This window comes from Serinus canaria, chromosome 7 (assembly GCF_022539315.1).
Source record: "Serinus canaria isolate serCan28SL12 chromosome 7, serCan2020, whole genome shotgun sequence".
Lineage (NCBI taxonomy): Eukaryota > Metazoa > Chordata > Aves > Passeriformes > Fringillidae > Serinus > Serinus canaria.
Window position 1 is genome coordinate 992,013 of NC_066321.1, and position 27,811 is coordinate 1,019,823.

Consider the following 27,811-nt stretch of genomic DNA (forward strand, 5'->3'; position numbering starts at 1 on the left):
CCTCTCCTCTCCTCTCCTCTCCTCTCCTCTCCTCTCCTCTCCCTTCCTCTCCTCTCCCTCCCTCCCCTCCCCTCCCCTCCCCTCCCTCCTTTTTCCTTTCCAGCCTTCTGATGAAATCCTTCCTTCTGTTCTTTTAGTATAAATGTACCAGATATCATGAAATAATCCATCAGCCTTCTGACACACGGAGTCAGGGTTCTCATCTCTCCCCTCGTGCTGGGACCCCTGTGACACAGCACAGAATTCCACCCAGGGAATGGGATCTCCCGGCATTCCAGGCCTGGTTTGGTCAGGGGTGGATCAGCCTGCTGGAGCTCCAGGACAGCCCCACCGAGCCTGCTCCTCCCTCTGCCGAACCAGCACACCCCTCAGCTCAGGGAAAACAACTCCAAGGAAATCTCCTATTCCCAAGGCACAGCTGCAGGATGGAGGAGCTTGGTCTCCATGGCCATGGACACCTGGAATGTTTGGGACCAGAGCAGGAATTGCTGGTGATGGAATGATTTGCTCAGTATTCCATGGAAGTGCTGCTGTTCCCAGGGCATTTTTCCTTCTCGGGACACCCCCTCTGATCCCACCACATTTCTGAGGGATGGGAGGATTAGGAGGACACAGAATGTACTGGAAGGAATAAAACACCACCTGTTCCACGGGGAGAACAAACTCCCAGGGAAATCCCAGGAAGTCAAACAGGAAATTCTGTCCTTAAGCAACACCAGAGAGGTTCAGTCCCAGCTGAGCCGGGAGCGTTCCCACCACCATTCCCTGGGTCTGTGCCAGGGCCTGCCCACCCTCCCAGCCAGGAATTCCCAGTTCCCAATCTCCCACCCATCCCTGCCCTCTGGCACTGGGAGCCATTCCCTGGCTCCTGTCCCTCCATCCTTGTCCCCAGTCCCTCTCCAGCTCTCCTGGAGCCCCTCCAGGCCCTGCCAGGGGCTCTGAGCTCTGCCTGGAGCCTTCCCTTCTCCAGGGGAGCATTCCCAGCTCTCCCAAGAACCCTGGGAATGGGGAATTTCAGGGTGCAAATCCTCTCTGCAGATCATCCACTGGAGCAGAGCCTGATCTCATGGCAAGGGAAAAACCAGGGAAAACCAGGAAAAGCCTGGAGCCCTCAGGAGAGGGGAGAAAGGAGGAATTCATCCCAAACCTCATCCCAAACAGCCCAGGCTGGTGTCAAACCTTGGGATCTCCTCAGGAATAGAGGGGCTGGAATGGTGGGAGCTGCCTGAGGTCTTGGGCTCACCCAGGAGGACAGTGATATAATATTAAAAAATAGATATAAAATAAATAAATTGTAGAAAAAAATAAAATAAATTAATATTAAATACAAATTATAGATAATATTTAAATAATAAATTAATATAATATAGATTACGATAAGATCATTATGCACAATATAAACAAATAAAAAATAATATAGAATAATATAGAATACAAAATTTAACAGACTAAAAATAGAATAAATAATATAATCTAGAATTTTAGAAAATATTCGATAAATAAAATAATATGCAAATAATATAGCAGAGAATAATATAAAATTTAAATTAAAATAAAAAAACATAATAATAATCCTAACTGAAGGAAAATGAGGAATTATTTTCACGAGAGTCTGATGCTCTCAGGGCTCATAAACTCCATTTATGTTCATGATTTATATTGTTTCTATATTATATTTACTGAAAAATATAGCAGAATGTTTATATATTACATTATAAACATACATGGTGTTTATGAGGGTAAATTTATATCTATTATAGTTCCATATATTTTAATTTATATAGAAATAAAAAAATACAAAATAAATACACATATAGATAAAAATTTAAATATATATATAGATATAAAGAAAGACTTTTTCCTAGTGTTCCAACTAAACTGGTGGGAAATTCCAACAAGGAATTTGGTTTTCCTACCACCCATCTCCTTGTGCTACTCCACTGAACAGGAAGAATTCCATGAAAAACACAGGAAAAAAAAATCTATAAAAAAAACAAATTCTAGGGAAAATCTGTGGCAAATCCTAGGAAAAGTGGAACCTCTTTGAGAAAATATTTTGCCACTGGAATTATTTTTATGTCCTGGAATAGGAACCAAATCTTCAGCTCCTGCAGACTGGAACAATCACGGTGACAGCCAGAAATCAGGGGAGTTTAAGTCATCCAAAATTAATTAAAACTAACAAAAATTAAGACTAATAATTACTAGTAACTAATAATTACTAAGAACTAACATTAAACATCTGTTCTACCCTACAGCTATAAAATCACCTTCTGTCTTGTTTTATAGAAAAATCTGATATGAAAAATTCAATTAAATTATTTGAAAATTCTATGAAAAAAATATCAGATTTTATGAAAATTCTATTCAAATGCTACAAAAAAACCCAACTCTATGAAACATTCCGTGAAAATTCCATGAAAAATTCTATGGAATAATAATTGTGGGAAATTTGTGGAAATTGTGGGAAAAATTGTGGGAAAACTTGTGGGAAAAATTGTGGGAAAAATTGTGGGAAAAATTGTGGAAAATTGTGGGAAAATTGTGGGCAAAATTGTGGGAAAAATTGTGGGCAAATTGTGGGAAAACATTGTGGGAAACATTGTGGGAAAAATTGTGGGCAACATTGTGGGAAACATTGTGGGAAACCTTGTGGAAAAATTGTGGGAACAATTGTGGGAAAATTGTCAGAAAATTCTGAAAATTCTATGAAAAATTCTGGAAAAGATCCTGAAAAGATCCTGAAATGAAACGATCCATGAAAAGAAAGATCCATGAAAGAAGATCCATGAAAAGAAAGATCCATGAAAAAGATCCATGAAAAGATCCATGAAAAAGATCCTGAAAAGATCCATGAAAAGAAAGATCCATGAAAAGAAAGATCCATGAAAAGAAAGATCCATGAAAAGAAAGATCCATGAAAAGATCCATGAAAATTTCATGGACAATCGCATGGAAAAATGAAAACTGTGTGAAAAAACATTTCAAAAAACCTTGTAAAATTCCCTGAAACATTCCATGAAGATCTAATAATTCCATGAAAATCGAACAGTTGCAAAACCGCAAAAACAAAGCAAAAACCAGAGCAATCCCACCCCAAACTAAACCAAGACAGAAACTCCTCGGAGCTCCTCCGGCAGAGCCCAGAGCAGGCAGATTCCCTGGCAATTCCTTACCCCATCCCAGATCTGCTCCCCATCCCTAGAGGAAGTAATCAGTGGGGCTGGAGTAAACCTTCCTAAAGACTTCCAGGCGGGAGTAATTGCTGAGGCTCCAGGTCTGCAGGGGGCTGCCGTCGCAGGCCTCCACCGTGGGGCCCTGGGAGCCGTCCTCCACCCTGCCCAGCGTCAGGCAGGACTGCGTGATGATGTGCAGGAACGTGCGCCTCTGGAAAAGCGGGAACGCTCAGCGGGAAACCGGGAACGGCTCACGGAGAAGGGGCCGGGAATGCTGGGGACAGGCGGGGACGCACTGAGGGGATTCCTGGGCTGGGCAGAGTCACACACAGAGCGTTCCCATGATCCCGATTGTGGCTCCCAGTCCTGCTCTCCCTACCCCTGGATTGCTGCTATTCCCTGCTGGGACCATCCACAGATGGGCTTTTCCTAGAAATATCCCAAAACTTCTGTCTTCCTCTGGAGATCGTTCCCATGATCCTGAATGTGGCTCCCAGTCCTGCTCTCCCTACTCTTGGATTGCTGCTATTCCCTGCTGGGAAGATCCACAGATGGAGTTTTCCTAGCAGAAATATCCCCAAACTTCCACCTTGCTCTGGAGATCGTTCCCATAATCCCGATTGTGGCTCCCAGTCCTGCTCTCCCTACCCTTGGATTGCTGCTATTCCCCACTGGGAAGACCCAGACAGAGATGGAGTTTTCCTAGCAGAAATATCCCCAAACTTCCACCTTGCTCTTGAGAGCATTCCCATGATCCCAACTGTGGCTCCAAATCCCCTTATCCCTACCCTTGGGTTGCTGCTATTCCCCACTGGAAAGATCCCCAGCTGGGAAGATGCACATATTTGGGATATTTTTATCCAATTTTCTATTGGATAGAAATATCCCAAAACTTCAGCCTTGCTCTGGAGAGCATTCCCATGATCCCGATTGTGGCTCCAAATCCTGCTCTCCCCACCCCTGGATTGCTGCTATTCCCCATTGGGAAGACACAGCATGCCTGCACCAGATCCGATGGAGTTCTCTCCCTAGACGAATTCCTGATCCCCAAACTTCCACCTTGCTCTTGAGAGCATTCCCTTGATCCCGATTGTGGCTCCAAATCCTGCTCTCCCCACCCCTGGATTGCTGCTATTCCCTGATGGGAAGACCCAGGCTGAGATGGGGTTTTCCTAGAAATACCCCCAAACTTCCACCTTGCTCTTGAGAGCATTCCCATGATCCCAACTGTGGCTCCCAATCCTGTCCTCCCTACCCCTGGATTGTTGAAATTCCCAGCTGGGAAGACCCACAGATCCACATATTTAGGATATTTCTATCCAATTTTCTATTGGACAGAAATATCCCCAAACTTCGGCCTTGCTCGTGAGAGCATTCCCATGATCCCGAGTGGATTGTGGTTTGTTCTCCCTATCCTTGGATTGCTGCTATTCCCTGCTGGGAAGATCCAGGCAGAGATGAGGTTTTCCTAGCAGAAATATCCCAAAACTTCCACCTTGCTCTTGAGAACATTCCCATGATCCAGCTCGGAGCACGGCTCCCAGTCCTGCCCCTCCAACCCCCTGGATTGCTGCAATTCCCTGCTGGGAAGATCCAGGCAGGGATGGCTTTTGTTCTGCACAAATATCCCAAAATTCCCTCCCTGCTCTTGAGCCCATTCCCAAGATCCATGTTGGAGCACGGCTCCCAGTCCTGCCTCTCCAACCCTCTGGATGGCTGTGATTCCCCCCTGGAAAGATCTGGGCACAGATGGGGTTTTTCCTGCACAAACCACCCTGAAACCATTTGGGAATTACCCAATTAAAACCAGAATTCATTAAACATTTCAGGGTTTGGTTTTTTCCCACAATTCCAGCTGTTCCTTTCCAGTGCCAGTTCCAGGTGGGGTGAGATGAAGGGGAGCTTCCACTTCCCTAAAGTCTCCCCACTCTCACCCCATCCCTGAGGTGGAATGCTCTTCCCACACCCCTCACTTGCTCTTTTTCCATGTTTTTGGTTTGGGAATGGAAAAAGGGACGTGAGGATAAGGGAGCCACTAAAGCTACCAGAGCCCAGTGTCCCTAAAATGTCACCTGGAGTCACGGGCAGGGACAGCAGGGCTGGATCCCCCTGGATCAGCACTCCCTGCTCCCTCCTGTCCGTGAATCCTTCCAGGGAAAGCAGAGCTCCATCAGTACAGGACTTGGAATTCTCTCTCTGGTGTCCACAGGGTATGAAATATCCTCACATGGGAATCTCAGCAGGTTTTTCCTGGTACCTGGATTCATGGAATGGTTTGGGGTGGAAAGACCTTCAATCCCATCCCAATCCCCCCCTGCCATGGCAGGGACACCTCCCAGGCTGCCCCAGTGTCCAGCCTGGCCTGGGACACTCCAGGGATCCAGGGGCAGCCCCAGCTGCTCTGGCAATCCCAGCCCAGCCAGGAATTCCCAGTTCCCAATCTCCCACCCATCCCTGCCCTCTGGCACTGGGAGCCATTCCCTGGCTCCTGTCCCTCCATCCCTTGTCCCCAGTCCCTCTCCAGCTCTCCTGGAGCCCCTCCAGGCCCTGCCAGGGGCTCTGAGCTCTGCCTGGAGCCTTCCCTTCTCCAGGGGAACATTCCCAGCTCTCCCAGGCTGGCTCAGGGAGCAGGAAGCTCTGGAATGTTGGAACAGCAGCTATGGAGAAGCACAGAGTGAGGGCACTGCTACAGGAGCTATTCCAGGGATTGGGATTTGGCTCAGGGGTTGCACCAGACTTACCTCAAAGCTATACTCCCATTTCCCAAAATACTGAGGGAGGGGAAGACAGAAGGAAAGAGGAGTCAGTGATCCAAGGAACATTTTTTGTGCAGCCCCTCAGCTCTCCCTGGATGGAAATTCCACAGCTTTGCAGGGACACCGTGACTGGGGACAAACAGTGGCAATCATCCAGGAAAAAAACATGGAATTCTGAGCAGGGAGGGATCCACAGGGATCACTGATCCAAGCTCTAGCCCTGCCAGGATATCCCAACAATCCCATCCTATCCCTGAGGGCATTCTCCAAACACTCCTGGAACTCTGGCAACCTTGGAATAACCCTGAGGGATCTGTCAGGAATAACCCTGAGGGATCTGTCAGGAATAAACCCTGAGGGATCTGTCAGGAATAAACCCTGAGGGATCTGTCAGGAATAAACCCTGAGGGATCTGTCAGGAATAAACCCTGAGGGATCTGTCAGGAATAAACCCTGAGGGATCTGTCAGGAATAAACCCTGAGGGATCTGTCAGGAATAAACCCTGAGGGATCTGTCAGGAATAAACCCTGAGGGATCTGTCAGGAATAAACCCTGAGGGATCTGTCAGGAATAAACCCTGACACCACCATCCATCCACAAGGAATTAAACTCCTCCCTATCAGCTGTGACACATTCCCAACTTCATTTTTTCCCTGGATCCCTTCGTGTGTGTCACGTCCCAGGATCTCATCCCTCTCCACATCCAGAGGTTTCCCCAGATGTCACCATGGGAATCACCAGCTGTGGGAGCCTGGAATCTCCTCAGTATTAAATGCCACAAATTAAATTAGGAAATCATAAAATATTAATACTAGCAGGAAGTTGTAGAAAATTCCATGAAAATCCCTCAGAGAAACCCCTTTTTAGCATTATTTCATGTTCAGCTGTGGCCCTCTTGTCCATTGCCAAGGCAGAATTCCTAAAAATTCCTAAAAACCACCCCAAATCTCTCCATGCAATGCCTGAATAAGCAAGGTAAGGAAAAATCAGTGTAGTTCCACTGGAAAATCAAATTAATGAATATAAGGGGTTCAGGAAATAGGCTGTAATTGTTTCTCTTGGGAAAATAAATTGGAATAACACAACTGGTTGTTTCCTTGGGAAAAAAAGTGCTGGATATCAGGAATGTCTGGAGGTTAATAATACCCTAACAAATATATATTAATGGCAATAATGAAATGAAAGGGAAAACGGACAGCTGAAATCTGAATATTCCAAGGAAAATTGGTAACAAAAAGCTTTGCTCAATAAATCCAGGGACAGGGAATGCAATGGGATGTTTTCCTGGAGAACAAGCAGCCAATCCTGGGAGATGCCATAAAAACATGGAGCATTCCTGTTTTAGGAGCTCCATCTCATGGCTGAGCTGGGTTTTACAGAACTCCTGGGAAATTCTGCTGGATTTAAGGGAAAAACCAGCACATTCCCCGCGTGTATTTTACTGGAAGAATTCCAGCCTTCCAGGCAGGAAGGGTGGAGGTGCCCAAGGAATTCCTGGGTGTGGCTGGGCTGGGGACAAGGTGGGGATGGGGCACACCTTGGACTTGATGACCTGGGAGGGCTTTTCCAGCCTCAGGGGGGTCAGCAGCAGGAATTTCCCCATGGAAAGGGGGAAGTATTTTTCACTATCCTATTTTCTGGATAAAATCCCTTTGCCCAGGGCTTTGCTCCTGGGAAGCTGAGAAGCCTCAGAGAAAAAGGAAAACAATAATTCTCTGATTGCCTCTCCTGTGTTTGCTGCTTTGGAATGGGGTTGGAGATTGTTTCACTGGTTCCTGTGAATTGTTTTCACTCTTTGGCCAATTGTGGCCCAGCTGTGCCAGGGCTCTGGAGACAGTCACAGTTCCATTATTGACTTTTAGCCCTCTGTCTGTATCCTTGTGTGCTCTTTAGTGCAGTTTAGTACTGCATTCTTTAACAGAACACAGCAACAGAAAATAATAAATTATCCTGCTGAGAACACAGAGTCAGAGTCAGAGTCATTCCTTCCTCCTCCTGGGGAGCCTCACAAATACCACAGAAAGGGGCTCAGGCCTTGGCAGGGGCTGCCCAGGGAGGTCTGCAGTGCCCATCCCTGCAGGTGGCACTCGGTGTGAACAGAAATCCCTGTGGGAATTGTTTAAAGTGAGATGGAAACACGGAATTGGGCAAATTCGGGAGGATTTCCCCAGGAGCTGACTTGGAACTGGAACCCCGGGGTGTGTGGGCACAGCAGAAATTCCCCCATGGAAAGGGGGCTCAGGGATTGGCACTGCCCAGGGAGGTTTGCAGTGCCCATCCCTGGAGGTGTGCCAGGAATTCTGGAGGTGGCACTCAGGGCTCTGGGCTGGGGACAAGGTGGGCATGGACACAGCTGGGACTCCATGGCCCTGGAATGCTTTTCCAGCCCCAGGGATGCAGGGATTGTTCCAGAACCACCCCCCAGGCCCAGGATACCTCAGCATCATACTCCCAGAGCTGGTTGCCCCTCAGGTGGTGGCACTTGAGCATGAGGACGGGGCCGTTGAGCCGCGACACGTCCAGGCACAGGTCATCCGTGCGGATCTCCTTGTCCGCCGTGTAGGAGAACACCTGGAACACACACAGGGCTGTAGGAGAACACCTGGAACACACACAGGGCTGTAGGAGAACACCTGGAACACACACAGGGCTGTAGGAGAACACCTGGAACACACACAGGGCTGTAGGAGAACACCTGGAACACACACAGGGGTGTAGGAGAACACCTGGAACACACACGGGGCTGTAGGAGAACACCTGGAACCACACGGGCTGTAGGAGAACACCTGGAACACACACAGGGTGTAGGAAACCTGGAACCACACAGGTGCAGGAGAACACCTGGAACACACACAGGGCTGTAGGAGAACACCTGGAACACACACAGGGCTGTAGGAGAACACCTGGAACACACACAGGGGTGCAGGAGAACACCTGGAACACACACGGGGCTGTAGGAGAACACCTGGAACACACACGGGGCTGTAGGAGAACACCTGGAACACACGGGGCTGTAGAGAACACCTGGAACACACACAGGGCTGTAGGAGAACACCTGGAACACACACGGGCTTTAGGAGAACACCTGGAACACACACACGGGCTGTAGGAGAACCTGAACCACCGGTGTAGGACACCTGGAACACACAGGGCGTGCAGGAGAACACCTGGAAACGGCTGTAGGAGAACACCTGGAACACACACAGGGCTGTAGGAGAACACCTGGAACACACACGGGGCTGTAGGAGAACACCTGGAACACACACGGGGCTGTAGGAGAACACCTGGAACACACACGGGGCTGTAGGAGAACACCTGGAACACACACGGGGCTGTAGGAGAACACCTGGAACACACACGGGGCTGTAGGAGAACACCTGGAACACACACGGGGCTGTAGAGAACACCTGGAACACACACAGGGCTGTAGGAGAACACCTGGAACACACACGGGGCTGTAGGAGAACACCTGGAACACACACAGGGCTGTAGGAGAACACCTGGAACACGGGGGCTGCCTCAGGGCTGGGAACCCGGGCTGGAGGGCTGGAGCCCTTCCTCGGAGAAACCCACGGGAATTCAGGGCAAGGGAAAGGATTTACATTGGAGGAATCCACGGGATTCAGGGGAAGGGAAAGGTTGGAGAAATCCATTGGAATTCAGGGGAAGGGAAAGGTTGGAGAAATCCATGGGAATTCAGGGGAAGGGAAAAGTTTTCCATTTGAGGAATCCATTGGAATTCAGGGGAAGGGACGGGTTTTACATTGGAGGAATGCATGGGAATTCAGGGGAAGGGAAAGGTTGGAGAAATCCATTGGAATTCAGCAGAAGGGAAAGGTTTTCCATTGGAGAAATCCACTGGAATTCAGGGGAAGGGACAGGTTTTACATTGGAGGAATCCATGGGAATTCAGGGGAAGGGACAGGTTTTACATTGGAGAAATCCATGGGAATTCAGGGGAAGGGAAAGGCTTTCCCAGCCAAAAGGCAGCGAATGAGGCCAAGCTCCAGAGAGGATGGAGGAAGTGACAGGAGGAGATGGCAGGAGCTGGGATGAACCTCCAGGATAAATCAGGGATGGGAACATGGAGCATCCCAGCCATTCCCACCAGGAATGTGGCCAGGAGCAGGTGTCAGGAACACCAGAGCTATCAGGGAATTGTGAGCGTGCCAGGCTGGCACCACCCCTGGAAAATTCTACACATAAATAATAAATTCTAATTAATTAAAATAGAGTCAATTTAAAATATGCTTAGAAGTCCTTTAATTATAATTTACATCCCAAACCCCATCTGGAGCAGCCATGCTAATTTGAATATCCACTGGAATATGCAAATTTTGTTCTAATTAACATGGAGCAGTTGGTCAGAAACCCACGAATTCCATCCACTTTTCTATTCCCTTTCCAGCCCCTCCAAATGAAACACCCCAGGCCCCCACAACTGGAATTCCACCAGAGAACTTCCACGAATATCCTGGATATTCATCTTCCCTACACACATTCAGAACAGATGGATCCAGCCACGTTCATGGAGGTTCCTGCCCATTTCATTTTTACAAAAATAAATTCAAATTCCTGATCACACTTCCTAAAGTTTGTGTCTGGAATGTTACATTTATTATTAAATGAGAGCAGGATTCTATTCAATATATTCACTGGATGTGCACCAATATTCCCCCAAAATCTGGAGCTGAAATTGAAAAAAAAATGGCTGAGTCCTCTTAAAATCCTTCAGCTGGAAATGGAAAGTATTTTGGAATTTCCATTGATTATTTTGATACTACTGTCACACAAAATCTAAAATAGAACTGAAACAGGTATTTAAAATGTTCCAAAGGAATTCTTGGACAAATAAGCCACTTTTCCCTGGTTTTGTTTACCTGGTTCCCTCCCATGCCATGGCAGTTGAAAAATCCCACTTTTTCGTTCTCCTTGCGGCCCATGTTGTCCAAGCACTGGTTGGTTTCAACATTCCTGATCTGGAGAAAGGAAAGAGGTGAAATATTCCTTACAGTATTTCCTGGACCTGCCAGATCTGTGCAGAAATGTGCAGCCTGTGAACAGAACACATTCCCAGAACACATTCCCAGGGAATGGTCCGGGCTGGAAGTGGCCCCAAAGCTCATCCATGGCCAGGGACACCTCTCACTGCTCCATGTCAAGCCATGAGGGAATTCAGGATGATCATCCCAAATCTGTCCAAATCTCCTTTCTTTCCCTCCCTGTTTGTCCCAGAAAACAACAAAACATCCACCTGGGAAATGCACTGGGAGCCCTGGTGCTGCTCCCCTTTGACTCACACCATTTTCCCTTGGATTCGAGCCCAGGAGGAGCCATCCAGGGCAGGCCATGGATCATTTATGGGATAATGATGCTGCTCCAGCTTGGATGGATCAAATCCTGCCCAAATCTCTTCTAAAAAGCAGGAAAATGTCCAAAAAATGCACTTCCAATGCCTTAAAAATCCCCCATTTCTCTGCTGCTCCGTGGGCTTTAAGGCTGCAATTCCCTTTTCCTGCTCCACTGGAAGAGCCAAGCTTTAATTCCCAGCTCCTGCCCGAGCTGCTGTTTCCATGGGAACTGAGGCCACGCTGCACAGATCAGGTGTTCTAATCCCTTCTGTCTGCCTTTCTCATCCCATTTTCCAGCCTGACAACGTGGCACAATCCCACTTTATTTGACATTCCCTAGACAAGTCCTTTCCTTGCTGGAAACCCCCATCTCCCTTTATTTTGGCAGGATTAAACCTGGAATCCTCCAGTGCCTTTTATTCCTGCCTACAATGGCAGATTTCAGTGGGAAATCACATCCCTGGATGTCAAAAAAAAGCCATTTTCTCCTCAGAGTGTTATTCCAGGATTGTTATTCCATCACCAAATCCTTTCATTGTTATTCCATCATCTCAAATCAACCCATTCCACAGCTTTTAGAAGGCAGCATAGGAACGACTCAATACAGTATTTTTAACTGTGAATTGTTGAATTTGAAAGGAATTCCAGCTCCTGGTGGTCCCAGATCCTGGTGATTACCAGCAATGTCCTTGACCCTCAGCTCCAGGCTGGAAAACACTCACTGAACAAACATTTCTTTAAAAAAAATCCCAAAAAAGCCATTTCTAGTCTCTTTCTAAGCAATTAATGATGATGGAAGGTTCCCCTCAAGGGCTGCATATTCATTGTGTCAAAATATTAATCCCAAACTTCACTTTTCCAATCTCCTGCTCCACTTGGGAGATAAATGTGCCTGGTGAACATTTGGAACAGACACTTGATTTAAAGGGAGATTTTTAAGGAGAGGGAATGTGTTTGGAACTGCAACCTCTTCTTGAAAAGGACTTAAAAAAACAGAACTAGAGAGAAATAAGAAATCAAGAGGAATAAGAGACAAGGAGGGAACTCCAGGCCCTGAGTTGTGGCTCCAAAGCCACCTCATCCCCTTGGGAATGGATCCACTGGCTCTGGACACCTCCTGGCTCCCTGCACTTACTGGTTTCTTTACTTACTGCTTTGTGGTCCTTACTGGTTTCCTGCACTTGCTGGTTTTTGGGACCTGCTGGTATTCCTTACTAACAGGTTTCCACTTCTTGCTGCCTTTCTGTACCACTGGTTTATCCTTTACTCACTGGTTTCCTTTCTTTACTGGTTTCCTGCATTGCTGGTTTCTTTTACTCACTGGTTTCCTGTACCACTGGTTTGCTGTAGTTACTGGTTCCCTTTCCTTACCAGTTTCCAGTACTGGTTTGCTGTAGTTACTGGTTTCCTTTCCTTACCAGTTTCCAGTACTGGTTTGCTGTAGTTACTGGTTTCCTTTCCTCACCAGTTTCCAGTACTGGTTTGCTGTAGTTACTGGTTTCCGTTCCTTACCAGTTTCCAGTACCACTGGTTTGCTGTAGTTACTGGTTTCCGTTCCTTACCAGTTTCCAGTACTGGTTTGCTGTAGTTACTGGTTTCCGTTCCTCACCAGTTTCCAGTACTGGTTTGCTGTAGTTACTGGTTCCCTTTCCTCACCAGTTTCCAGTACTGGTTTGCTGTAGTTACTGGTTTCCGTTCCTTACCAGTTTCCAGTACTGGTTTGCTGTAGTTACTGGTTCCCTTTCCTTACCAGTTTCCAGTACTGGTTTGCTGTAGTTACTGGTTTCCTTTCCTACCAGTTTCCAGTACTGGTTTGCTGTACTTACTGGTTTCCGTTCCTTACCAGTTTCCAGTACTGGTTTGCTGCACTTCTTGGTGTCCTGCATTTACTGGTTTTCTTTACCTGTTGGTTTCTTGTGGTTACCTGTAAGGTTGCTTTTCTTGCTTACTGGTTTCCAGTTCTTACTGGTTTCCTTTATTTCTTGGTTTTCCTGCTTTCCTAGACTTCCTGCTTTGTTGTAAGTTACTGGTTTCCTTCCCTTACTGGTTTCCAGTTCTTCCTTTACTTACTGGTTTGTACTACTGGTTTCCTGGACGGATTGATTTCCTTTAATTCCTGGTGTCCTCTACTCCTGGTTTCCTGCAATTCCTGGTTTCTCTTCCTTTCCTGCTTTCCTGCCCTCCTGGGTCCCTGCCCTCCCCATGGCCCTCCATTCCCAGCCCACCCCCCGGGGCAGGCTGTACCTCTCCCAGGGAGTAGTAGCGCCGCGGGATCTGCGAGTCGGGGTACACGTTCTCCAGGTACCAGGAGAAGGGTTTGCAGCCCAGCCTCTCCCGCAGGGCCTTCCTGACGGACACATCTCCACAATCCACCTTCACCACACCTGCAATGGTGACACAAGAGCCCATCAAACACTTGGGGAAAATCCCAGAGCTGCCCCAGCTCCACTGCAGGGCTCTCCTGACGGAAACATCTCCGTAATCCACATTCACCACACCTGGAATGGCAACAGAACAGCCCATCAAACACTTGGGAAAATCCCAGAGCCATCCCAGCTCCACTGCAGGGCTCTCCTGATGGAAACATCTCCACAATCCACCTTCACCACACCTGGAATGGCAACAGAACAGCCCATCAAACACTTGGGAAAATCCCAGAGCCATCCCAGCTCCACTGCAGGGCTCTCCTGATGGAAACATCGCCACAATCCACCTTCACCATCCCTGCAATGGTGACACAAGAGCCCATCAAACATTTGGGGAAAATCCCAACTCTCCTGCAGGGCTTTCCTGATGGAAACATCGCCATAATCCACCTTCACCACACCTGCAATGGTGACACAAGAGCCCATCAAACATTTTGGGAAAATCTCAGAGCTGCCCCACTTCCACTGCAGGGCTCTCCTGATGGAAACATCTCCACAATCCACTTTCACCACCCCTGCAATGGCAACAGAACAGCCCATCAAACATTTGGGGAAAATCCCAACTCTTCTGCAGAGCTCTCCTGATGGAAACATCTCCTTAATTCCCCCTCACCACACCTGCAATGGTGACACAAGAGCCCATCAAACATTTGGGGAAAATCTCAGAGCTGCCCCAGCTCCACTGCAGGGCTCTCCTGACGGACACATCTCCACAATCCACCTTCACCACACCTGCAATGGTGACACAAGAGCCCATCAAACACTTGGGGAAAATCCCAGAGCCATCCCAGCTCCACTGCAGGGCTTTCCTGATGGAAACATCTCCACAATCCACTTTCACCACCCCTGGAATGGAGAGAGAACACCCCATCAAACATTTGGGGAAAATCCCAACTCTTCTGCAGAGCTCTCCTGATGGAAACATCGCCATAATCCACCTTCACCACACCTGCAATGGTGACACAAGAGCCCATCAAACATTTTGGGAAAATCTCAGAGCTGCCCCACTTCCACTGCAGGGCTCTCCTGATGGAAACATCTCCACAATCCACTTTCACCACCCCTGCAATGGCAACAGAACAGCCCATCAAACATTTGGGGAAAATCCCAACTCTCCTGCAGGGCTCTCCTGATGGAAACATCTCCGTAATCCACCCTTACCACTCCTGGAATGGGGAGAGAACAGCCCATCAAACATTTTGGGAAAATCCTGGAGCCTCCCCCAGCTCCTCTTGATTGCAATGCCTGTGCTGGGATTGGGAGCAGCAGGGTGTGAGGGGTGAGTGGCTGCCTCTCCATGGAGGTAATTAATTAATTAATTAATTAATTAATGGAGCCAAGTGAAATGCTTGGAATTTTTTTTTTCTTTCCTTTATCAATCTGGAAAGGCAGGACTGCAGAATTCACTGATTTCTTCATATCCCAAAATAATAGAGGAATCTGGTCACATTTTCACAAATCACTTTTCCCTGCACTCTCCTGACAGGAATTACTCAGACAAGGTGGGCAGGCCCTGGCACAGATTCCCAGAGAAGCTGTGGCTGCCCCTGGATCCCTGGCAGTGCCCAAGGCCAGCACCTGAGCTGGATTTCCTTGGAGCATCCCATGGCTCTTCCCGCTCTTTGTGTCCATCTCCAGCCACCACAAAAGGTCCCCAAGGAGCAGACACAGAGCCAGACCTGGCTGGGCATCAGCAGGACCTGGACACAGGTTTGCATGGAATCATGGAGGCTGGAAAAGCCCTCCCAGCCCATGGAGTCCCAGCTGTGCCCAATGTCCCCAGCCCAGAGCCCTGAGTGCCACCTCCAGAATTCCTGGCACACCTCCAGGGATGGGCACTGCAAACCTCCCTGGGCAGTTCCAATCCCTGAGCCCCCTTTCCATGGGGGAATTCCTGCTGTGCCCACACACCCCGGGGTTCCAGTTCCAAACCAGCTCAGAACCACCAGCTCCCAGTGGATGGATGGTTGTGGCTCCTTTTCCTTTCCCGTCCGTGCCGGCCTTTCCTTCCCTTTCCTCCCCCTTCCGCTCCTTTCCCTGGCCTTGCCTTCCTTTCCTTCCTTTCCGTCCTTCCTGCCTCCCTTCCTTGTTCCGCCCTTCCATCCCCTTCCTTCCTTCCCTTTTCCGCCTCCTTCCCCTTTCCATCTATCCCTTCTCCGTCACCCTGCCTTTTCCGTTCCTTCCGTCCCTTTCCGGCCTTTCCTTGTCCCTTTTCCTTCTATCCGAGAAGCCTTTCCTTCCTGGCCTCCTGTTCCTTCACTTTACCTTCCGGTCCGTCCGTCCGTCCCTTACTTTCCTTCCGATGTACTTCCTTTCCGATCCTGGCCTTCCTTGCCTCCTGTCCTTGCCGGGGCCGTGCCCTATCGCACGGCCGTCCTTCTTCCTTCCGGGCCTTCTTTTTACGGCCGCCGTGCCGCCTTGCCTTCTCTGGCTTCCCGTTCCGCTTCCGGCCGGCCGTGTGCCGGCCGGGCCTGCCGGCTGGCCGGCGGGCCTGTCCTGGCCTTGCCGGGCCGGCGTCTGTCCGGCCCAGGGCCGCCTGCCGCCTGGCCGTTCCTGCCGTCGTTCCGTCCCGGACCTAGTCCTGTCCCGTCCCATTCCGTCCTTTGCCTCGCTTTCCTGGCCGGTCCTCACCTTCCTTCCTTTCCTTCACTGGCCTGTGCCTTTGCTACGCCCCTTTACCCTGCCGGACAGCGAAACCTAAAATAGGAAGAGCTTCCTCCTTTCCCTCCTTTCCTTCCTTACCTCCCCTCTTTCCCTTCTTCCTTCCTTCCTCCCTTACCTTTCCCCACTTTTCCTTCCTTAACTCCTTTTTTCCTTACCCTCCTCTTCTATTCCCTCCCATTCCTTCTTCCCGGTGTCCTACGTCCCTTCCCTGCCTTCCTTTCCGCCTTTCTTTCATTTCGCTTCCTGCCTACTCGCGCTGCCCCCCTCCTCCTTCGATTTGTTTTACGTGCGCTCTTTTTGTGTCCCCCCCCCCTATCGTAATTTCCACACCAGGAGAGGATCCCCAAACCCACTTTTTTTGCCCCCAACACACGAGCAGGGAAAACCTTTTTTGCAGGCGCCGACAATTGTGAGGTTTTCTGTGATTTGGAGGAAAATCCGCTCCCAGTGTTCCCAGGATCTTTGAACCATCCTCCTCTGCCACCAGGCTGGGACAGAGCCCCCATCCCCAACAACGCTTGGCAAGCTCCTAGATTTCCAGATTTAATTATATATATCCCTTTCCTTGTCCCCATTTCTTTCCTACGAAAGGGGGCTTGTTTAATCTCGCATGAGCCATCCAGATTATCGTAAGCGTCTCCCTGAAGTAAATCTGGCTTGTGACTGCAGTCCTGACAAGGCTCTTCCCAAGAAGCACCAGGCCCGCCCCCCCCCAGCCCCCGCCCCCCCCCCCCTCCCCCATTCTTTCTTTAAAAATTTCTAATTCCTTTGTTCACCCACCACATAAAAACATAGATGATAAATTATGAGGAGGAAGAATTCACTTATGTGCAAAGGGTCGCCTAGGGTTAATAGCTGCCCGTGATGAATTCAAGCGACCCGCACAGACCACTCACCTCCCCCGCCAAGACATTCCATGAGCCACCCACCCAGGGGGGGCGGTCCGCGCGGAGCAACTGCGTCCCCCCAAGAAATTAGCAGGCTCCGCCTCAGCACCCCCAGCCGAAACTTGCGAATTTGCGGCGACACCGCCGCCGACAACAAGTGCGTCGTATTAATACTCGACTTCTAGCCTCGAACTTCACTCGAAAATCACGGATCACGTGCTTCGGATTTTTTTCCTGGTTTTCTTAAATCCAGCTTGGCTTTATTAAAAGCTCTGGCTCCTGACTCATCTCAGCACAAATAAAGATTTCCTGTTATCCCCACATAAACAGGAGAAGGCACCAATTCAAAATATACTCAATATCCCAAAAATTGGAGCTGAGCTCTCCTCCAGCAGAATTCTGTTTTCCCAGGGAACCAGATCTCCCCAGACTTTTAATTGGGGTGTAATTATGAGGTGTGCCCCTAATTATGCTGAGAAGTCTACTTCCCACTGGGAGCAGCCCCTGGCTCCTCCCTCCTGGGATCTCAGCTCAGGAATGGGATGAATCAGCTCCCAGAGGAGCTGGGGGATGAGGCTGTGCCAGACAACAGAGCCCTCATTACCAACAGGCAAATTCCTTTGTTCTCCCAGAGAATTATCCAGAGATCCCCACTTCCCTCATTAACAGGAAGGAAAAAGGATCAAAAAGCAAATTAAAAATATTTTAAAATGCATTTTTATATTTAGGAATGTCCTATTAAAAACAAAATCTATGATTTCCCACTTCTTTTTATGGAGAATTTCCATGAAAATGTTCATTTTATTTCCCCCTTCTCCTCCATTTGCTTCTCAATGCTGGGGAACAGCCTCACTATATTTTATCTATTAATTAATGGAGATATTAAAATAAATACACTTGGAAGACGATCAAGGGAGGCTGAAGCGGAGACACGTCCGGGAAGGTGACAATCTGAGGGGCTGGTAGAATCCCTGAGGGAGCTGGGAAGGGGCTGGAGAATCCCTGAGGGAGCTGGGAAGGGTCTGGAGAAAATCCCTGAAGGTCGAGCTGAGGAGCTGCCGGGGCTGGAGAATCCCGTGGGGAGCTGGAAGGGGCTGGAGACCCCTGAAGGGGAGCCTGGGAAGGGGCTGGAGAACCCCCTGAAGGGAAGCTGGCGGGAGGGCTCAGCCTGGAGCAAAGAGGGATCCCCCAGGGATTCTTTTCACTCATCTCGCTGGAATTCCATTCCCCCTGCCCTGCAGAGGTCCCCAGAGCCCAGGGGGATGGATTGGATCTTGATCCCAGGGACAGGGACAGGAAAAGCCAAGAGTGGAACTGCCTCCTCAGAGCTTGCCCCCCAGGGCCGTACTCAGGGGGATTTGTGAGGGCAATTCGCAGGATACGGTGCTCAGGTGGGGGGTCCCATCCATGCAGGGATTTCACCGCGCTGCATAGTGTCTCAGCATGGGACGTGGGGCAGTGGTGGCCTGGGCAGTGAGGGGTTGGTTGGACTCAAAGGACCTCAGAGACCTTTTCCACTGCCAAACTATGACTGGACAGTTCTCACATTCCCAGCGTATAAACGCTGTGCCAGGCATGTTCCCCTTTGGAGACTGTGGTGCAGGTTGCAAAGTCGGGGCTGTGGTCACAAGGGAAAAGGGCAGATGGGGCAAAATGTGAGAATGGAGATTCGAGGACCAACGGTACCCACAGGGAGACTGGTGGCCCAACCCAGAAGGCTGCAGAGTGAGGCCATCTCCATGGCACCAGGGCTCCCCTGGTGGATTCCGAGGAAACAGCGACGAGCATGGGGGCTCAGCAAACCGGAGCCAGCCCCAACGATCCTGTGGCAAACACGGCCCACGGGACATGGTGGAAACCACGGCAAGGGTGAGTTGGTGGACCCACGGCACAGGGGATGGGTAGGCACAAAGGCCCCAGGAGATGGTGGACCACACCCCAGGAGATGGTGGCCCCACAGCCCCAGGAGATGGTGGCCCCACAGCCCCAGGAGATGGTGGCCCCACAGCCCCGGGAGATGGTGGCCCCACAGCCCCGGGAGATGGTGGCCCCACGGCCCCAGGAGATGGTGGCCCCACGGCCCCGGGAGATGGTGGCCCCACGGCCCCGGGAGATGGTGGCCCCAAACCAGCCGTACCCGGGGAGATGATGTAGAAGAAATCCTTGAACTCGTCCATCCAGACCTCGGCCAGCCTGCGGTTGTTCTTGTTGATGACGTGGCCGGTGCCCCCCGGGAAGGTGTAGGGGGTGGCCTTGCGGAACACGTGTCCCACGTGGGAGCAGGTGACGATCTCCAGGGAGCCCCCGCACTGCCAGACCTGTGAGGGGAACGGGGCACCTGCAGGGCACTGCCAGGAGCCAGCACATCCCTCCAGAGCCTGGCACAGACTTGGCACGGGCTCACAGACACCTCTGGGTTAGCCCACGGGAACAATTCCCAGCTCTGGGTCAGGAGTTACAGCAACCTCTGGCCCGGGCTTTAGTTCCCCCTTAAGGAGCCAGAAGGATCAAATTCTTTTAATTATTTATTTTAGATAATTTAAATATTTTATTCAACTTAATTATTTCAATTATCTATTTCAATAAATTTAGTTCCGTTTTTTATTTCAATTATTTATTTCAAATATTTCTCTCCAGTTTTAAATTTCAATTATTTATTTCAAATTCAAATATTTTAATTATTTCAACCTTTCACTTCAATTATTTTATCACAATTCTTTTACTCCCAGACTCCTCCTGGTGTTAAATCCCTGAGTTTTTGGGGAGTTTTAAACAGGAGCTCTGGTGGAATCTTGGAATTAAAGCTCCTTGACACGGACCCGAGTTCCCATGGCAACCAAGGCAGATTTAGTTAATTAGGGCTCCCTGCATCTCCAGAATTCCATGAGAATGAGGAGGGATGGGCATCTGTGGGATCAGCAGGGAAACATCCCTGTGTTAACTGCTCAGGGACTCAGGGGCAATTTTGGGATCAGGGGGGCCGAGGAATTCCAGAGGGAACATGGAAAATCCCAAATATTCACCTAGCGTGTGCTCATGGAGCAACCTGGGAGCATGGAATAACCCCAAAGGATTCCAGGGAATAACCCCAAATAATTCCAGGGAAAAACCCCAAATAATTCCAGGGAATAGCCCCAAATAAACTCCAGGGAATAACCCCAAATAAACTCCAGGGATGCATTCCCAGAGCAACCTGGGAGTGTGGAATAAATCCCAAATACACACCAAGGATGAGTTCATGGAGAAATCTGGGAATAACCCCAATATACACCAGGGAGTAAATCCCAAATATTCACCATGGATGTGCTCCTGGAGCAATCTGGGAATAACTGGACACACCAGGAAGGAGGACACCCAGTTTGAGGCACCCTCCATCCCAAATCCCAGCATTCCCCTGCTGGTTTCCCATTCCAGCTGAGAGGGAATTCCTCCCACTCCACCATTTTTAAAAACCTCTGCTCCTGGACACTTTTCCAGCCCATTTTTGGCTCTCCTTGGAGCACTCTGCTCCCTGTGCCAGCTGGGATGGGATGTGGGGGAACCTGCACCCTCTTCTTGGGAAAAGGAATTTTTCAGCATTTTTAAAAAATCCCAAACCAACTTTCTGGGACACTCCCTGGGAATGGGACTGCTTCCCAAAAGTTCCCATCCTGGCTAAGAACTGTGGGGTTTCAGGGATCTGCTCCTCATGGACCATGGGGTGCGTTCATCCCTCGCTGTGGTGACCCCAGGGAGTCAGGGAATTCTGGAATGCTTTGGGTGGGAAGGGACCTTCAATCCCATCCCAACCCATCCAGGGACACTCCCACTGTCCCAGGCTGCTCCAGCCTGGCCTTGGGCACTGCCAGGGATCCAGGGGCAGCCCCAGCTGCTCTGGCAATCCCAGCCCAGCCAGGAATTCCCAGTTCCCAATCTCCCACCCATCCCTGCCCTCTGGCACTGGGAGCCATTCCCTGGCTCCTGTCCCTCCATCCTTGTCCCCAGTCCCTCTCCAGCTCTCCTGGAGCCCCTCCAGGCCCTGCCAGGGGCTCTGAGCTCTGCCTGGATCCTTCCCTTCTCCAGGGGAACATTCCCAGCTCTCCAGCCTGGCTCCAGAGCCAGGATTCTGACTGGGATCTAAAGGAATTAACCCTTCCTGCTCCCCACCTTTTCCTGCCACAATTCCCACAACAGCCCAGCAGGAATTCCAGAGATCAGAACAACTCCACTGCCACATCCCTGAGGAAATCCCCTTTTCCCTGTCCTTCCTGCACTTCCAGCAGTGCCAGAAATCCCAAACAAACCCCATCCCACCCCACCCAGAGCTCACGTTCCCTTTCCCAGCCCTGCCTGCATTATCCCAAGGAATAATCTCACAGGAATTTTCTTTTTCTGATGGACAGATCATTTTTGATTCCCATAGGAAATCCTTTCAAAGCTTTAAGTTTTCAGGGCAATCTCCAAGTGGGATAAAACCACTTGGAGAATTTAATAGGAAAAGAAAAATCAGTAATTCCATAAATAAAAATAAAGTTTAGGAATAAATCAGGTTTTCTTGACTAAAGCAAACCCTTGGAGCTGTAAGAGATTCCTGCCAGGAATTGTCATTATTTTCCCCCAATTAAAAGACATTCCTGAAAGGAGTCATTAAAGAGCCACCAGCAACAAGCAGCAGCTAAAAGAAAAAACATGGATTTTCCCAAAATAATCAAATTATACCCCATGGAGGCTCCTCCTGGAAAAGCCCCTGAGAGCAAAAAAGCTGGAAATCCTTGGAATTATTCTTAGGGATAATGTTGGAGCTGGATGCAGATGAGACAGACATGATCCAGGGAAAGCAAAGGCACTGGATAACATTTATGAGGATTCAGGAATTCACAAAATGTGGGGGGGCAGGCTGGGTTTATTTCATTTTTTGGGATTTATTTTTATTATTCTGACCAATCCCAAATCTCCTCCCTCCCTCTGGTGACCCAGTCCTGGGTGTAAGAACAGCTCCAGGAACACCCCCCTGTGCCTCACTCCAATCCCAGCCCTGTCCCAGAGCTTTCCTGACAGGAGAAATTCCCAAATCCCGCAGCTGGAGGAACCTCCCTGACCCCTCAGCTCTCCTGGCTCCCAGTTTCCCATGGATTTGTTTCCTCAGCTGGGATTTGAACCCTTTGGTGTCCCTGACACAGCCACACAAAACATCCCCGGATTTCCAGCTGGTTTTCCTTCCAGAGGCTCCAACTAATCCCAACAATCAGCCCCAGGTGATTCCCTGTCCCTCCCGTGGCAGAACCTGCATTCCTTCCTCTCCCTGAGCCCATCACTTCTCTGGTTTAGGGTGGAAAGCACCTTTGGAATGCTCCAACTGTGCCTGGCACTCCCTGCTCCAGGGATCTCCTGTGGAACTGGAAAACCACAGACAAGAATTCCTGCACGGGGGCCTTGGCACACCCCAGGAGGAGTTTTAGGATTTAAAGAGCAAAAAAAAGTGGGAATCTCCTCACTGGAAGCATCCAGGCCTGGGAGGGGAACTGAACCCTTTGCTTTTCCTGCAAAGGGAACAATTAAAGCTCAGAGGAATGGCCTGGAAAAGCTTTCAAATTCCCAGCTGATCTTCCCTGGAAAATTCTGTTCCCTAAAAAACTTCCAAGGGGTCCCTGGCAAGGAAAATGGTCCTGGTTGAAGGGAAAAGACAGGAAAAGGGGGTAAAGGACACTGCCAGGATGGGCTGTGGGCACCAGAGGGATCCTGGGGGTTATTCCCATCACTAAACCCAGAAACTGGGACACATCCAAAGCCATTCCCACCATCCCTTCCAACCGTTCCTCAGCCAGGCCTCCCTTTCCCCCTTTCCTACCCCAAGGGCAGTGACTGGAGGCATTTCCCTGTGGCTCACCCCTCTCCCAGCAGGAGCACCAGCACTTCCAGCAGGACAGGAGATTCCCTGGCACAGCCCCACAATCCCAGCTGGAACTTGCAAGTCCACGATGTCACCATTCCCAAAACGTCTTAAAACGGATTTTTCATTTTGTTTTTTAACATAAATCCCTATCAAACCTTCACTGGGCACCCCGTTCCTTCCGTGAAGGAATGATTAAAATACATGGAATTCTGGAGGGATAAACCCCTCAATACCAAAATATCCCACGCAGCAAAAAACCCCAACGAGGTTCCCCCAAATTCCAAAAATTCCATGGAACTCATGACTTGCAGGCCAGCTAAAGCAGGAGCTCCCTGAAGGAATGACAGCACAAAAAGGGGGATATTTTTGGGGGAGGGGGGGGGGGGGAAAGAAAAGGAAGGAAAACAGGAATTACCCTAAAGGACATTTCAAGATTCTCGCCACCCCAGATATCCATTCCTGCATCGTAAGTTCCTATCTCTTCAAAGTAGGTCCTGTCAATAGAAAACAGGCCACCAGCCATAGTTGGGGTCCTGGGTGGGAAACAAACAGGAAAAAACACAGGAAAACAGAAAAGAAAATAAAAGAAAAAAAAATATAAAATAAAAGGGAGAAAGAAAAGAGAAAAGAAAAAAAGAAAAAAAGACCTTTTAAAGGACACTCTGGAATTTACAGCACATTTCACCACACAGGAATTCTATGGAGAACAACTAGAAAAGGAGAATTTTGACTGGGTTTTCCCTGCTCTTCCCCAAAATCCGTGGATCTCAGGCCCAGCCACGCCCCAAGGAAAAATAATGACAATTTCAACTGGATTTCTCTGCTTTTCCCTAAAATCCACAGAGCTGGGCCCAGCCACGCTCCCATTTCCAGGGATTATTTCAGGAGAACTGTCAGGGTAAATTGGGTGGGATTTGGGCATCCTGAGTGAGCAGCAGTTCAAATCCAATTGGGAATGGATTTGGGAGGAGTTTCACGGCTGGGATTTGCCTCAGAGGGAGCCCAAAACGGCACCAAAGGAGCAGGAAGGGCTCAGCTAAGAGGATTAGAAATCCTTGCAAACAGGCAATCCCAGGGATGGCTGAATTCCCCTGGAAATGGAAATGCCACAGCAATGCCCAGCCCAGCTGCTGGCAGGGAACAACCCAATCCCAATCCCAGCTTCCCTCTGAGATGTCCCAGCACAGCCAGAGGGGGCTGGGGGCCCAGCTGATCCCAGCCCCTCTGCTGAGGTCCCAGCAGCCCTAAACCTGTGGGATTTGGGGGAGTGACCCTTGGGAGGAGGCTCTGGAGCAGCTCCAGGGCTGGAGCCCCTCTGGAGCCAGGCTGGGAGAGCTGGGAATGTTCCCCTGGAGAAGGGAAGGCTCCAGGCAGAGCTCAGAGCCCCTGGCAGGGCCTGGAGGGGCTCCAGGAGAGCTGGAGAGGGACTGGGGACAAGGATGGAGGGACAGGAGCCAGGGAATGGCTCCCACTGCCAGAGGGCAGGGATGGGTGGCAGATTGGGAACTGGGAATTCCTGGCTGGGCTGGGATTGCCAGAGCAGCTGGGGCTGCCCCTGGATCCCTGGCAGTGCCCAAGGCCAGGCTGGAGCAGCCTGGGACACTGGGAGTGTCCCTGGATGGGTTGGGATGGGATTGAAGATCCTCCCCAATCCCAACATTCTCATTCCTCCTTCTCCCTTCCCCTGGGATGAGACACTCTCTGCTTGACAGAAAATTCCCCATTTTTTCCAAGCCTGAGCCTTAGGCAAGGTTAGAAGGATGAAACTGACCTGGACACACAGACCTGGATTCTGGCCAAGGCCCCAAGTGTCCTTTGCCTTCTGAAACCAAACACTTCCCAGATGCCTCCCTAACAAACCTGGAGTGCTGAGCTCCACTCTGGAAAATTCACTAACTCGTGCCCTGATCCCCAGCCCAGCTCCTGGGACAGGGGAATGCAGCAGGCAGGAATGTTCCCTGGGATGGGAATTCCATGGGACACAACCAGACCTGCAGAGCTTTCCTTGGAAAATCCCCTCCACCAAAATACCGGGAAGATCAAAGGCCTTCAACTGGTTTTTAAACTGTAAAAATAATTTTTTTTCCTCAGCTCTGCATCTTTTCCCTGTGGAATCCCCTGGCAGCTCCTGGGAATTGCTGTGATTGACTCAGCATTCCCATTCCTGCACAGACAACACGGGAGCAATCCCAGGTTTGCCCCAGCCCATGCCAGGATTTCCTGATGGGAGAGGAAGAGGAATTCCAAAGGGATTCCAGCCCTGGAGCTCCCCATGGCATCACCTCATCCTGCTCTTCCCAAGGGATCCCAGCCCAGGCAGGGCTCCAGCAGCACAAAATCCCACTAAACCAGACCCCTGGGGATACATCCAGGGATAAAGGATTGGCACCAGGATCGACCTCAATCCCTGCTGTTCACCACCCAGGCAGGGTTAATTAACTGCAATCAACTCCAAGTTTAATTACTCCTAATCAAGATATTAATATAATATCAAGATAATAAGTAATATAATATCCAGAGTTCCAGGAGCATTTGGAACACGTTCCCAGGCACAGGGGGGATTTTTGGGATGTCTTGCAGGGCCAGGGGTTGGATTGATGGTCCCTGTGGGTGCCTTCCAGCCCAGGAAACTCCATGATCCTGACACATTCCCGATACCTAATCTTGTCTTTTTCCTAGGATTTGATCCCATGTTTTCCCTCTCAATCCCTAATTTATACAAACCATTTCCTGGACCACAGTCCATATTTTTAGTATTTCTAATCCCAGCCTGGAATGCCTTCGGCTTCAAAAACTGAGGGAAAAGCATGGAAATATCCACAAAAGTGGGCTGTGCCAAGCCTGGAAATGCCCAGGATTTTGGGATTCTCTGACACCAAAGACTGAAATTCTTGGACTAAAACCTGAGATTTCAATCCCACCTAAAGCACCAACCCTTCACTCTCAGCTCTTTGTGACAACTGTGGCACAAAGGTGACATTTGTCCCTCTGCCCCCTTTGCTTCCCATCCAGAGAATCCCTCAAAATTCCAGCCAAAAACTGATGGGAAAAAGAAAGGAATTCAACAAACTCCATTTATTTTGCTTTATCAATTTTGAAGAGGCAATTGAGTGCCTGAACTGGGATTAATTTTGAGCCCAGCTCCATTTCTAGGTAAGGAAATAAGGATGGATGGATGGAGCTCAGCAAGGCCCTGCAGCTCGTTAGGATAATTCATTTTCCCAATTTCCACGCACACCTGAGCTTTAATCAAGAGCTGCTGGCCTGGAAAGGAAATGCTGGATCAGGAGGAAAACAATTCCCTTGGCTCTGACAGCCAGGGCCTGCTTGTTTTCCTGGGAATCAACCCCAAATCTGCCCTTCCCCACTTCCAGCCTTGCCAGGACAATCAGGGACAGAAATGGGAATTCTGAAAGCAATTTTGGAAGGTTTTTCCTGCTCTTCCACCCCTCCCTTGCCTGGACTGATCCCTGAGCTGTCCCTCCCTCCATCTGCAGTATTGGAATTCTCCCCCTTCCCAGAATTAAATCCATTCCATCCACTCAGGAACCCTTTCCTGGTCTCTTTTGGAATTTTGCAGGAAGCCCCAGCAGCCTTTGGAGCTGAGCAAACATCCCATGGCCAGGGATTTATTCCATTTGTTCCCTTTTCAGCTCCATTTGCAATTTTGGAAGAGGTTTTGTTCCACTCTGTGATTCCAGCAATTAAATGGAGGAGGTCAGGACACGCTCTTGGATCATTTTTCCCTCAGGGTGCTCTGTTATCAATCCCATTTTCCAAGCAATAAACCAGGAATTTAAGTGCAAATCACTGGGGTTCAAAGCTCAAAAATGCTCAGAAATCCTTTGGAATATCTGCCTTAAATTCTGAAAAAATGGGAATTTAAATCCCAAAAAAACAGGAATAAAATGCATTTGCAGCAAATTAACAGAGGGAACTGAACAGGCAAGAATCTTTGGAATTCCTGAACCTTTGGAAGAGGATGGGATGGGGTTAAGCACAAATCACTGAGGTTCAAAACTCAAAAATGCTCAGAAATCCTTTGGAATATCTGCCTTAAATCCAAAAAAATGGGACTAAAAAGCAAATTAACAGAGGGAGCTGAATAGGCAGAAATCTTTGGAATTCCTGAACATTTGGAAGAGGATGGGATGGGGTTAAGGGCAAATCAATGGGGGACAAAGCTCAATAATGCTCAAGATCCTTTGGAATATCTGCCTTAAACTCCGAAAAAATGGGACAAAAATCTAATGAACAGAGGGAGCTGAAGAGGCAGGAATCTTTGGAATTCCTAAATCTTCAGAATCCTTTGGAACTCGCTGGGAAGAGGAGGGGATGGGGTTAAGCACAAATCACTGAGGTTCAAAGCTCAAAAATGCTCAGAAATCCTTGGGAATATCTGCCTTAAATCCAAAAAAAAAAACAGGAATAAAAATCCATTAACAGCAAATTAACAAAAGGAGCTGAACAGGCAGGAATCTTTGGAATTCCTGAACATTTGGAAGAGGATGGGATGGGGTTAAGGGCAAATCACTGAGGTTCAAAACTCAAAAATGCTCAGAAATCCTTGGGAATATCTGCCTTAAATTCTTAAAAAAATGTGAATAAAAATCTGTTTGCAGCAAATTAACAGAGGGAGCTGAATAGGCAGAAATCTTTGGAATTCCTGAACATTGGA

At 49.2% G+C, this 27,811-nt stretch overlaps 1 protein-coding gene and 1 long non-coding RNA gene across 2 annotated transcripts in view; both read right to left on the bottom strand.

Annotated features, from left to right (window-relative positions):
• GALNT13 (polypeptide N-acetylgalactosaminyltransferase 13) overlaps window positions 1–27,811 on the bottom strand; it is a 40,640-nt gene that overhangs the window by 2,172 nt on the left and 10,657 nt on the right. The window contains exons 5-10 of the mRNA XM_050976995.1: window positions 26,075–26,093; window positions 23,549–23,830; window positions 19,399–19,579; window positions 13,529–13,668; window positions 10,814–10,912; window positions 8,370–8,504 (exon numbers count right to left, since the gene is read on the bottom strand). Of these exons, the coding sequence (XP_050832952.1) occupies window positions 8,370–8,504; window positions 10,814–10,912; window positions 13,529–13,668; window positions 19,399–19,579; window positions 23,549–23,830; window positions 26,075–26,093 (856 nt within the window). The remainder of the gene's footprint in view (window positions 1–8,369; window positions 8,505–10,813; window positions 10,913–13,528; window positions 13,669–19,398; window positions 19,580–23,548; window positions 23,831–26,074; window positions 26,094–27,811) is intronic.
• Window positions 8,865–9,568, bottom strand: LOC127059820 (uncharacterized). The gene is made up of 3 exons (XR_007777993.1): window positions 9,341–9,568; window positions 9,156–9,310; window positions 8,865–8,929 (listed from the first exon to the last, which is right to left on the bottom strand). It is a non-coding gene; the product is annotated as an uncharacterized LOC127059820 (long non-coding RNA).